This window comes from Elgaria multicarinata, chromosome 10, assembly GCF_023053635.1.
Source record: "Elgaria multicarinata webbii isolate HBS135686 ecotype San Diego chromosome 10, rElgMul1.1.pri, whole genome shotgun sequence".
NCBI classification, from domain to species: domain Eukaryota; kingdom Metazoa; phylum Chordata; class Lepidosauria; order Squamata; family Anguidae; genus Elgaria; species Elgaria multicarinata.
The window spans coordinates 49,171,506-49,184,225 of NC_086180.1; the positions used below are offsets into that span (position 1 = coordinate 49,171,506).

General features: G+C 37.9%; 1 protein-coding gene across 3 annotated transcripts in view; it reads right to left on the reverse strand.

Moving 5' to 3' along the window:
• Positions 1-12,720, reverse strand: part of LRBA (LPS responsive beige-like anchor protein) — a 424,729-nt gene that overhangs the window by 112,414 nt on the left and 299,595 nt on the right. For all 3 annotated transcript variants that reach the window (XM_063136108.1, XM_063136109.1, XM_063136107.1), the window contains exons 41-44: positions 12,502-12,619; positions 9,868-9,970; positions 9,160-9,275; positions 8,099-8,211 (exon numbers count right to left, since the gene is read on the reverse strand). In XM_063136108.1, the coding sequence (XP_062992178.1) occupies positions 8,099-8,211; positions 9,160-9,275; positions 9,868-9,970; positions 12,502-12,619 (450 nt within the window). The remainder of the gene's footprint in view (positions 1-8,098; positions 8,212-9,159; positions 9,276-9,867; positions 9,971-12,501; positions 12,620-12,720) is intronic.

A 12,720-nucleotide genomic window follows, 5' to 3' on the forward strand; every position in this document is an offset into this window, starting at 1 on the left:
CCTAGAGGTGTCCCCGGACAAGAAATCTACAAAGTTTAAGAAGGATAGGTGCAGAGGGTAGGAAATTATGGTTATTTAAAACCAGTTTAAAACATTTTTCATAAGGAAAACTTGTAGTATTGGAAGAATAGTAATCTCACGTCCCATCTTTGCCCTCCCACAAAACACAGTGATTGGAGCTGCTTGTAAAGCATACCCTAGGATTAGAAGGTAGACCTGTCAGTCACTCCACTGACAGTCCCTCCCCCTGCAGCATTTAGAGAATGAAAGCAAAAGAAGCTATTTGGAGAAAAAGTCTGCCGCATCTCCAAAACACAATGTGCTGACAAGGCTTCATTCTGGAGCAACTTCAGATTTGTTTGCTTTGGAGGGAAGCCTGCTTCGCCTTCAGAGACAGCAGAACTAGAAGGAAGTGCCCCGCTTGTGCTCAGGGTTCAGACTTTGTCTGATTCTGATTAGCATCTTTAATACACACAGAGAGAGAAAGAATTGAGGAAACGTGTGTGTAGCCTGAAGATTAGTGAGTACATGTTTTGATTAACACATACATGAATCACTTTTTCAGTTTATTATTATTCAATAAAACAGTCATCCTAAATTACCACAACATTTTTTGGTTTATTTTCTATAACAGCGGTAGGCAACCTTTTGGGCCTGTAAGCACAGCTGACAATTTGAGAAACTGTGCTGGACACCACCACAAAATGGCTGCCATGGGAAGCCTGTCTAGCCACCAAGAACAAGTAACCTGCCCAAAAGTCTGAGTAGAAGGCACAGCTGGGTCCTGAGCCCCAACAACTCCTTTGAACCCACATTTTCTGTGCTAACAGAAATCTTTTTCACAGAAAGTAAACTCTTTTCCTCCCCCGCCCTCCATCTCTGCCAGCCAACACATTCCCAACACCCATCTAGTTTCTTCTTTCAACTTGAATCACCACCAATGAACACACAGGCAGTGTGTGACTGTGACAGTGGCTTTGCTTTAAAGAAATCCTAGCTGCCAGTAAGAACATTTTAAAAAAGTTTATAAGAATTAAAATTGGGAGGGGCACCAAGGAAGGTTTCTGAGGGAACAATGGTACACAAAGGCACCATGTTGCCTACCTCTGCTCCAGACTATTTTCTGCACTATCTAAGCGTTTTGTTCAAAGTGTATTATTTGAATTCTTATTATATATATATATATATATATATATATATATATATATATATACACACAAAACAGAGAACAGAAGAAATGCAAAGAGCTAGCTGTTGGGTTCTGTCTCCCACTCATGGGTCTAAGAACAAAAACAGAACACCTGTGTGATCTGCTATGCAAACAGGGACTAACTCCATTCACAGCCGCTTTCATCATGTATAACAGGAACAAAGCTGAGAAGTTAAACCTGCTCATTGCTTCCCATATTGGTTAGCCCAGCCTCAACCAAAAGGGACTTCATAGGTATGCAATGTTATGTGCAGAGCAGTCACAGATGCAGAATGCTGTGTCTAGCACTTGTCCTATTCAAAACTGATATAAACTATTTCCAGATTATTGTAACAAATGAATGCCGTTTACTGTGGGCAATTCCTCACAGAAGAGGGGAGGGTTCCACGCCTTTTTAACTGCAAGGATGGCTAACAAAATCATGTTTTCCTATCAATTGGAAATGTGCTTGCCATTACTGAAAGAAATTGATCAAATACCATTATTTTTCATGTAACATTTGTTCAAACTTCAACTACTTAAACCCTCTTCACACAGCCTCAGTATATTATTTTCATACAATGCATGTTTACAGTCGCAAAATAACAGCTGCTTTCTGATAGCACCTATGAAGGTATGATTCTATGTGTACATGAAAGACATAAACCTAATCACTGCAATTATTCTTATAGAGCAACATAATATTTATCTAAAATGCTAAGAAGATCTTTACAGCAATGTATTTTTATATTATCATTGTAGCAAAAGAACACAGATAAATAGCCTTTGGTTGGATCGTTTAAGGATCATATGCCTTGTTCATGGCTCAGGCAACTATTTTGCAGCTGCTGCTTTATCTAACTGACAAGTATAACCAATGGACTGTGATAAGCATTTTTATCAAACCCATGGGTATTTTGTTGTGTACATTGAAGACATGGTGTAATGCTATTACTGTTATCACTTCATACTCCTGAATTGATTTAATAGCTCAGAAATACGCTCAAGCCATAGAGTTTTATATCTGCATTTTTTAAAATAATTTTATTTAAATACTCTTCGTTGAAGAGATGTTTGAATATGCAATAACTAAATATGCACTGGCTAAACAATATTTTACAGAAACTAGTATGGCAACAGTGACTTCTTTTACTTTTCGAACACTGAATCCACTTAGAACATATTGAAGCAAAAGAAGTCATTTTTATTTAAACAAACAGAAATGTAACAACAATGCTACGCATCACAGCAGAGTGCTTAGTTTGACTGCCCAGCCATATTCTGCACAATATGGCTAAATTGCTTGGAAATGGTGTATACATGCACGCAGCCATGACATCACCATCTGTTCTCCATTAACTAGCTTGGTAAGGGAAAAACTGGTCCCCCCTCCCCCAGCTGAATATCCTGGCAAGTGTTCCTCCAACTGGGAAATGCAAAGACCATCCAGAAATCTCCACATCAGGGCATTTGTTCAGTGCAATCCTATGCATATTTGCTCAGAAGTAAGTCCCTCCCACTACATTCAGTGGGTTTTACTCCCAGGTAAGTGTAGAGAATTGTAGCCCTAGATTTTTAAGAGTATTTGTTGTTACTCTTTAAATGACGCATAACATTGTTATTGTCTTTAATTTATGATTTTTTGTGGGATTGGGTGTAGGTAGAAGATATTCCCATTATACGTAGTGGTACTGTTTTTTAGAATGACTATTTGTATATGTTCTCCAGAGATACTATTAACCGCCTTCATGGGAGAAAAGTTGTATAATTTTTTTAAGCATGCACACAACCCAATAGCATCACATCATTTAGGAATGAAATCCTTAAGTTAAAAAGGTCAATTTTATGTCTCCAGGCTCATAACTAGCCTCCAGGCTTCATGAACTTACTTATTGACATCGAAATGAAGTTTTGGTTACTTCTGAAATCAAAGCAAGTCAGAGAGGGGACTGGTAAGGAAATTGGTAGTTTGCGTAACAAAGACGGCAAGTTGCTGATATAGGATTGCTTTGAATCAGATTCTCCAAATTTAAGTGCTACTCTATGGAACAAACGTATTTAAAAATAAGATGCACATTTCTGGACCTAATCCAGTTTTCATACATGAGTTTAGGCTTGCCTAAACAAGAGCTGGATGTCTAATTTACAGAACAATCCTAGTGTGTGTGTGTTTACTACACAGTGAGTCTTACTTCCATGTTAAAAGGACTACAGCCTAAGTTTAGATCAATCAGTTACTAAACCCTTGTTAAAACTTGAAGCTTAAACTCTGTTTGAAGTCTGCATCTAATAATCTACTTTGCAGTCAATCAATAAAAAGGATTCTGATTTGGAGACTGAAATATTTATCTAAGCAATTCTAATGGTGAATAATGTAGTGGAATCTAACTGTATAGAATATGATGAGCAAGCATAGAATGAGCCAGAACACATAAAAAGAATTGCATGTATTTCACCCTACTGAGTTCAAGTTCATATATAATACAAAAGAGATTTCATACTCTGCTTACATACATAAAGGCGGCAAGCAAACAGGCACTGTATTCTAGAAAGTATAGTGATATTAGGGGGAACAACTTTGAATAAATAAGTCAATGCTTCATAAGAAGCCACATTGGCTGAACACTATATATATACACTCTGAAAATGTATGTTGTTTGTTTTTCGTTACACCCAGTACTGCCTACAGCCCTGAAACACAGAAACCAGGTAAGGTCACCTGACCAAATATATTCTTGAAAACTGGATTTCACATGGAGCCAGTGTAGGTGTAACATTCCTGATGCCTTAACCGTAGTCCTCAGATTCATGAGCTCCCTTTCCCACATCCTTCCACTGCCAGCATTAAACATGACATAGCATTTCATCATCCCCACCATTACACTAACTGTGATCAGTGTTAGAATCAGTTGCAGATTTGAAGCAACTCCATGGCTAATGCTGATAAGGAACAGAAGAGAAGTGCGTGAGACTGCAGCATACTCCCTCTCATAGTCATGGTCAATGGACTGGAAACATTATATTTACACTATCCCTGTAATCTCAAGTGCTGAAAGGTACTCCATGCCTTCCCCAACCTTCTCCAACCTGGTACCCTCCAGCTTGGTAGCCATCAATACATCTTGTGATAGTAAATTCCATAGTTTAACTACGTGCTGTGTGAAGGAAATACTTCTTCACACAGCGCATAGTTAAACTAAGGAATTCAGTACCACAACATGCCTGGAAGGCACCAGAAGGCAGATCTAACTCAACTCCATGCCCTTTAGAACATTGTATAAGTAACATACCGCAATTACGAGGCAACCTCTTATCATTGTAGTGTAGCACAGAAAGAGAAGTCATTCTCTATTGGCACCCTATATACTATAAGTACATATATCAAGACACACCCTCTATACTGTAAGTACAGATATCAAGAAAATTTTAAGAAAAAGATTACAACATAGGGGTATGGTAGACAAAAAACTATTGTGATGTACATATGCATTCAAAGTGAAGGTAGCTCAGGATTTAAGATGATTTTCAATAATCTTCTTCCAATAAGAGAAGATTACAGTCCTAGCTATAAAAAGGAAAGCAACAAAACTCATCAAGAAATCCAAGTTTCCATAGATCATAAGTATTTTCCACATAGTTATGTTTAACATTCTGTTGCTCCAATGTATGAATACATCACAAGGTAATGCCTGAAATGAAGGCCAAAAATGATTGGATGGCTGAAGGAGACAGGACGTGAACAAGAAAATGGGAAACGATGTATGTAACATGAATAAAATATGCACTGTTTATAAATAAAATATGTCACACTTATTCAGTTAAAGGATAAACACTCAGTCCAGAGCAGAATAGTTCATTGGTGATACTCTGCTAGTGTTTGTCTGGAGCATTCATCAGACTGACAGTAATATTCAGCAAAATCCATTTCAGGTCTTTTTGTTCAAATCCATTTCAGGTATTTTGGTTCAACTTTGTTTTAAAAATGATTTTAAAAACCCTCCAAAGTTAAACCAGAAAGGGGGAAGGGCTTAACATTTAAAAGAGCAAGAACATAGAAAGGCAGTTGAAAGGTTCATATATTGAATTCATTGAAATGTTCATTGAAATGTCTTGAGAGGTGCATAAGCACTAAGGTATATTACATTCTTTTCTCCCTCTGTAGTGCAGTGGAAGCTGTTCCTAAAACATGTGCAGGGTAATGGAAGCATCTTCTACTGGCATGCAGGGATGCTGTTAAATAAGTTATGCAAAAGTTGACCACAACTTTGGAGCTTATAGGAACAAACCATTCTGTTATGTCAGACATACAACTCCAAAAACATTAAATTGCAGTTATTATTTTTTTTTAAAAAATGATCCCCTTCTCAATAATTCCACTACAAAGTTCTATGAAAGACAGTTCAGCACATATTGGCTCAGTTCAGACAACAAGTTTCTCAACGGTAGTTTTAGAACTCCACAGTGGAGTTTTTACAGCACTGTTGAGAAATTAGTTGTCTGGAGAGAAAACTCCATGCAATGGTGGAATTTTTTTTAGAAAACACCCCATGCTGAATATCCATGCTGAGAGTTCCTGAACAACTGTTGTGTTCTGTGTTGTGTGGAAGGCTCCGTGAAGTTTCCTGTTGCATTAAGTTGACTTTTCCCACTGGCTACCGAGTTCCCTGGAAAGAGCAGCAAAAGGAGGGAGTGCTGCTCTAGGAGAGCCACTAGGATTGTTTTTTTGTTTTTGTTTTTTGCAGCAATGGCTGATGGGATACCATTATGAGGACTGGGGGAGGAGAGAGGGCAGAACATCACATTGACTTTTACTCAACTCCACAGGAGCCCATAGTCACACAGTAGAAGTTTGTAGGGGGTGAGTACCCCCTACAAACTCAACCATTGAGTGGAGTTTTCCCACTGTGTAGAGAAACGTGTTGTCAGAACTGAGCCATTCTTTCTTTCTTCAGACTTTCATGCCATCTGATAGCCAAGGCGCCAAGATTAAAGAAGCATGATACTATATTAAATATCAAACGCTGCAGTAAAAAAAACAAATTGTGTTTGGCACAGTAAAGTTTAGTAAAGTAGAACATCTTCAAAGATTTTGTAATGAATAAAAAAGTGAGCAGTATCTTATGGTGCCCACATGCCAGCAGGACCCACCACTAGAAGAATGTGGAGCTAGCAGTTGTTAAAGCAACCTGAAATTAGCAGAAACACTCATTTCTGGAATGGGGCAGGTCAGTGGAGCTCACAGAGGAGCACCGCTGACCTGCCCCAATCTAGAAATGAGACTTTCCATTCATTTCCAGGGTTCCTTTACAAAGTGCTAACTCCCCATTGCATAAGCTGTGGGTCCCATTGGCATAACACAATTAGTGGGAGTACTGCAACCCTTTAGGATATTGCCCAGTGAAATTTAGATTGTTGACCTTTTTCCCAGAATTTGTCATGAATGTAAGATTGTAATAGTATCTTGCATTTTATTTTATTTTATTTTATTTACTAAATTTGCAATCAGAACAATTACAGTGTAATTCTATGCATCTTTATTCAGTCCATTGACCTCAGTGAGAACTACTAAGAAGTGTGTTTACTATTACAGCCTTAATTTAATTTAAAGCTGGACCAGATAATAAATGTGAATCTGTAAAATGAACAAAACAAAGTTATGGATGATACAGCTAGAATATTCTGTACAGTAACCAAACTCTGAAAAATGGAGTCAGACAAGAAGATTGCATTAATCAGAAACAGCACTTCAAATGTAGCAGATAAAAGCAGTGCAGCCTGATCAATTGCAATTAAATGCAAAGAAAGTGGATCATAAGGTGAGATGGAGATTGCAGGGACACAAACATTCACTTCCATACACCAACAGTGCCTGGAGAAGAGCAGCGGCAATAAATCAACACTCATGGAGATATGTTGCTAAGATATTGCACTAGAGGCTAAAATAAATACAAAGCCATTCTTCTGTTGTTGTTTTTAAATTGCATGCTTCATTACAGCATAAACGGTAACCACTGTGGCCCACTGGATCCTTTGGACCTTATTTTCCAGGTGTCAAAAGAGATGATTCTCCAATATGTGATCGCTATTTTGGGCTTTAAAGCATTTTTAATACAGAATGTGGTTTAAAATCTTGATTTTACTTTGCCTTCCGGAAAGATTTGTTACAATCTTAAGGAATTGTAACTTAAGGAGTCTTCAGTTTCCTACATCTCATAAGAAGACCGGTCCTGCTGGGTCAGGCCTAAGGGTCCATTTAGTCAAGCAACCTGCTTCCTTCCATCTCTGTTGATTGTTATTTTGATGTTGTATTGGTTTTATATGCTCTTTTAATTAATTTTATGTATCTGATTTATACTGTACTTTTGTACTAATGCTGTTCCCTGCCTCGATCCAAAGGGAAAGGCAGATAAGAAATAAATAAATATATGATGATGATGATGATGATGATGATGATGATGATGATTTATGTGTTTGGAGTATCAAGGACAGTAGAACAAAGCACAGACTTCAGAGGCCTCATTTGCACCTGCTATTGTGTTGTGTCAGGAGGGTTGGAATGAGAGGCTTCTTTTGCAGTTTGAAGTATTTGTCCTACCTTCCCATTGAGTGCACTGAATCTTCAGGAAAGGCTAAAACAGGTAAAGCCTAAATGTACCCACTCTGCAGTCGCACACGTTTCTTGAATTTAAGACAACATCAACTCAATATTGCTAGGCCACAGAACTTGATTGTCGAAAATTACTTATATTAACAGCAGTTCTAACAGTTCATCTCCACCACGTTACCACCCTAAATTTCCAAACTGATAGAATCATGAAAAAGAAAAGTACAGAATAATAAGACCTAATGTACAGTCTTAGCATATCTTTACTACAATACAAAGGCAAATAGCCTGTGAAAAAGTAATACCTTTGACAAATCTCTGAAGTTACTTGGAAGCGTAAGGTCCAACTCTTCTGATTCATAGTTAGTGATTACCCAGGGAAATACCGGGTATTGGTTTAAGTCATTGTACGTACGTCCTGGTGAGCAAGAACAACAATACTTCTTTCAGAGGCAGTAGATTTAAAGAAAGCCTTTGCCCTCCAAATATTAATAACATTATTTGATCCACTATAATAATACTACATATAGACAAATCTCAGTTTTCTCATTTTGCCTAGCTTTCTAGGCTGCTATAGACAGGATGCTTTTTAAGAATTAAATAATGGACTCGTTTGCATAGGTCAACAGATGACATGTGGGAACTGTAACATTTTCTAAGCTGCTTACCATGCACATCAATTGCATGTAAATAGTAACAGTATGCTGTTAACTTTAATCACCATTTTAAGAAAGATAACAAACTAGGGATGTTGGAGAAATCCACAACAAATTCAAATCAGTACAGATTTCCGACCTGTGTATTCTGCAGCAGACTAGATTTTTCCAAGTCACATGGACCCCGCAGACTTGTGAATCAGTTTTTCACTGGGGGGGGGGGGGATTCTCACTAATTCACAAGTATTAATGTGCATTAAAGCTAATAGAGATTAAAACTAATGTGGATTAGTGGTAGAATAAAGTTCTGGTAACAACACACAAAATTATATCAATGGAGAGATGATGGAATGTAAGACACCTAACAATCCACAAAACATAGACAGAACAGTTTTAACAAAGTCCATACACCATTAAAACAAACCAATTAAATATAATTGAAAATAGCACCACAGTAATAATAATTAGTTTAGAATACGTGGTGTATCAGGAAAGGAAGTGGTATGTACTATAACAAAAGAAATACAGATCAGAGGTTTAATAGACTGTAGGATATTGAAGCTTTATAATGTTAAGAAGCAGTGTGGTAAGCAGCAGCAGCATTTAGCCAAAGAGAGAAAACCAAAATTCTTGTCAATAATTTCCAGATATTACACTGCCAAAATGAGTGTTTTTTCATATTATCCTTTATGAAGCATTTCCATTATTACCTGCTATAGTATTTAGAAACATGAGATATTCAAAGTTTGAAATTTCTCTGTGCTGCCATCTCTGGGTCATATTTGATGCTTTAAAGATCTGACGCGGACTGGCCATAGAAATGCGCCTGAAAGGTAAAAATCAATTTGTTGAGTAAGATACTGTCCTATTCATAGTTAAGGAAATGTAATTCTCAAATGTTGGAGTATAAAGGAGTCATACCCACAAACTGTTCAGTTAAGTTTTCATGGGATCATGGGGGAGGGGGGGGAGATGAGGACTGAGTTGTGAGTAGAGACAGCATCATGATCTAGTTCCAGAAAACTATGTCCTGCCCATTCTTTACTTTCTTTCTAAAGCAGGCACAATTCTAGTTTTATTTGTTGAATGTTTATTCTAGTTGTATATATCTTACAATTATCATGTGTTCTACAAATAACTCTGTGCATCATTCCAACTTGGCCATGAAACATTAAATGTATCTTCTTTTTCTTAGTGGACTGTAAGTGTAAGCTGGAAGGCAACTGTGTCTGCATGGGGAAGTCTGAAGATAGCAAATAAAAGGATAGTGTTATTGAAACAAGGCAGTGAAAATCATTCTCTTTTTCTTGTTTCCAATTCCACTCTGTTTTTCACATTATGGTTATTTGCTTTACAAACCCAAAAGTTTTGTGTAATCAACTGACATTGTTTCCTAAGAACTAAAGAACTCGACATACCTGGTTTGGGGCAGACCAAAACTAGTACCAATTCCAACACGAGGTAGACAATTAACCACTTTTTTAACTGTTGCAGGATCTGGGAAGTTGAACATGACAGCAACTGTGGAGGGCAAAATTGAGAAGTCATTTACTGTCATTTATACTGTGATTCTTGGTCCTAATAAACAGAAGACGGAACTCTGGAAATGCAGTGCATACATCTTTAATCCACTTTCCAATACACTGTCATAGTATTGTAAAAATCACCAAGTGCTCTTCACAGAATCATAGAATCATCGAATAGTACAGCTGGAAGGGGCCTATAAGGCCATTGAGTCCAACCCCTTGCTCAGTGCAGGAATCCGCATTAAAGCATATCTGACAGATGGCTGTCCAGCCGCCTCTTGATTGCCTCTAGTGTGGGAGAGCCTACAACCTCCCTAGGCAAATGGTTCCATTGCCGTAGTGCTCAGGAAGGGTTTTTTTTATGTCCAGCTGGAATCTGCCTTCCTGTAACTTGAGCCCATTATTCCATGTCCTGCATTCTGGGATGATCGAGAAGAGATCCTGGCCCTGCTCTGTGTGTCTTCCATGAAATGATTTTACATCATCTACTTCATTGTCACCTTTACCTACGAATGGATTGACTTATAGAAGTACGGGAATTCCTGTGCTTTAGTGTTATATTGTTCATTGTAGTAAAACAGCATTTTATAAGATTTCTGCAAGAAATGTAAGTTCTGTCACATTAAGGCCTTAGCTAGACCTACGGTTTATCATCCTGGGATTGTCCCAGGGTCATCCTTGCCTGCTCCCGGGATATCCTGTGTTCAGGATATCCTGTGTCTAGCTAAGGTCATAATCTTCTTCACTTTCCTGAACTATTTCTAGCCATGCTAACAAGGCAAACTAATGAAGAGGGGGGATCAAACTATTAGTATGCATTTATCAGGAAACTTCCTTCATTTTCTGGTTATGGTACTTGTTTCCCAGTAGAAATTAGCCATGTGTTTCCTATCTTGCTGTTAAGCTGGATACTACTGTTTTCATTTAGCATGCAAAAAAGGAATCTTTCTCTCCTGCTACTCAATCAAGTAAAAGGAGCAACTGGTCAAAGGAGATCCTTTGCCTGCTTCCTTCTGTACTGTTAAGAGAAGTGTGTTATTCTCATTCGCATGATTGAGTTAGGGACTGCCATTTTCCTAGTGAGTCAGTGGACACAGTCCATCCAAGAACTTTAATTTTTACTTCACATTTTGAGGAAACTGAAGCAAGATTCAGTCGAGACACACCTGGATTTTGCATCCTAATGTAAATTGTGTAACAGATCTTCTCAGGAAAAGCAAACAACCTAACATAAATGAGTTGAAAGTAATGGTCCATGTGAGAATGTGGCAAACAAATGAAACGAACTTCCCTTGCTCGGCTTCCCTTGCTCGGCTTCGTCCATTTTCGTCTGCTGCCCCTTACGCCTGGAACGCTCTTCCAGAACATTTGAGAACTACAAGTTCAACCGCAGCTTTTAAAGCTCAGCTAAAAACTTTTCTTTTTCCTAAAGCTTTTAAAACTTGATGTTGTGCAGACTTCTACTGTTACTTTCTACTGTTAGTTTTTCCCTACCCTGTGCCTGCTTACCCTTCCCTGTACCTGTTTGCATTCTCTTCCCCTCCTTATTGTTTTACTATGATTTTATTAGATTGTAAGCCTATGCGGCAGGGTCTTGCTATTTACTGTTTTACTCTGTACAGCACCATGTACATTGATGGTGCTATATAAATAAATAATAATAATAATAATAATAATAATAACCAAATTAACTGACTGCAAAGGGAGGCAAGAAATATATTATATACAAGCAGATGCTCAGGGCTTTAATTTCCTTACTCACAAAAGAACGTAAGATGAGCTATGATGAATCAGACCAAAGGCCTATCTAGTCCAGCATACAGTGTTCTGTTTATACAGTGTCCAACCATTATTATTATTATTGTTATTATTATTATTTATTTATATAGCACCATCAATGTACATGGTGCTGTACAGAGTAAAACAGTAAATAGCAAGACCCTGCCGCATAGGCTTACATTCTAATAAAATCATAATAAAACAATAAGAAGGGGAAGAGAATGCACCAAACAGGCACAGGGTAGGGTAAAACTAGCAGTATAAAGTCAGAACAAAATCAAGTTTTAAAAGCTTTAGGAAAAAGAAAAGGTTTTAGCTGAGCTTTAAAAGCTGCGATTGAACTTGTAGTTCTCAAATGTTCTGGAAGAGCGTTCCAGGCATAAGGGGCAGCAGAAGAAAACCAACTGGGTGAAGCTCATGAGTAGGACATGAGTGAAATAGCACCCTCCTATGCATGGTCCCAGTAACTGGTATACAGAAAGACATACTGCCTCTGGTACTGGATGTAGTACATAGCCATTGGTATCCTTAACTTCCATAAATTTGTCTAATCCCCTTTACAGCCATTTGAGTTAGTGGCCATCACTACATCTTATTTATTTATTGATTGATTTATTACATTTCTATACCGCCCAATAGCCGGAGCTCTCTGGGCGGTTCACAAAAGTCATGCGGCAACAAATTCCATAGTTAAACTAACGCAGACTAATGGTAGATGTCTATTTCAAATTTCCAGTATAAGAGTACCTCTGTTTGACATAAAAATTTCCAGCGCTGTGTTTTGCAAGAGATATCGTCGAGAAAAGACTGATCGAATCTCCGAGAACAGCCATTTTCCATGCAGACCCTCTGTATAAGCAAGTATCTAATAATAAAAGATAAGAAATGCGTTTTTTTAAAAAAGCACATAAGAAACTGTTCCTTCCTCATGGACTCTAATATATAGTGTAAAGTGTGCATGGTCCG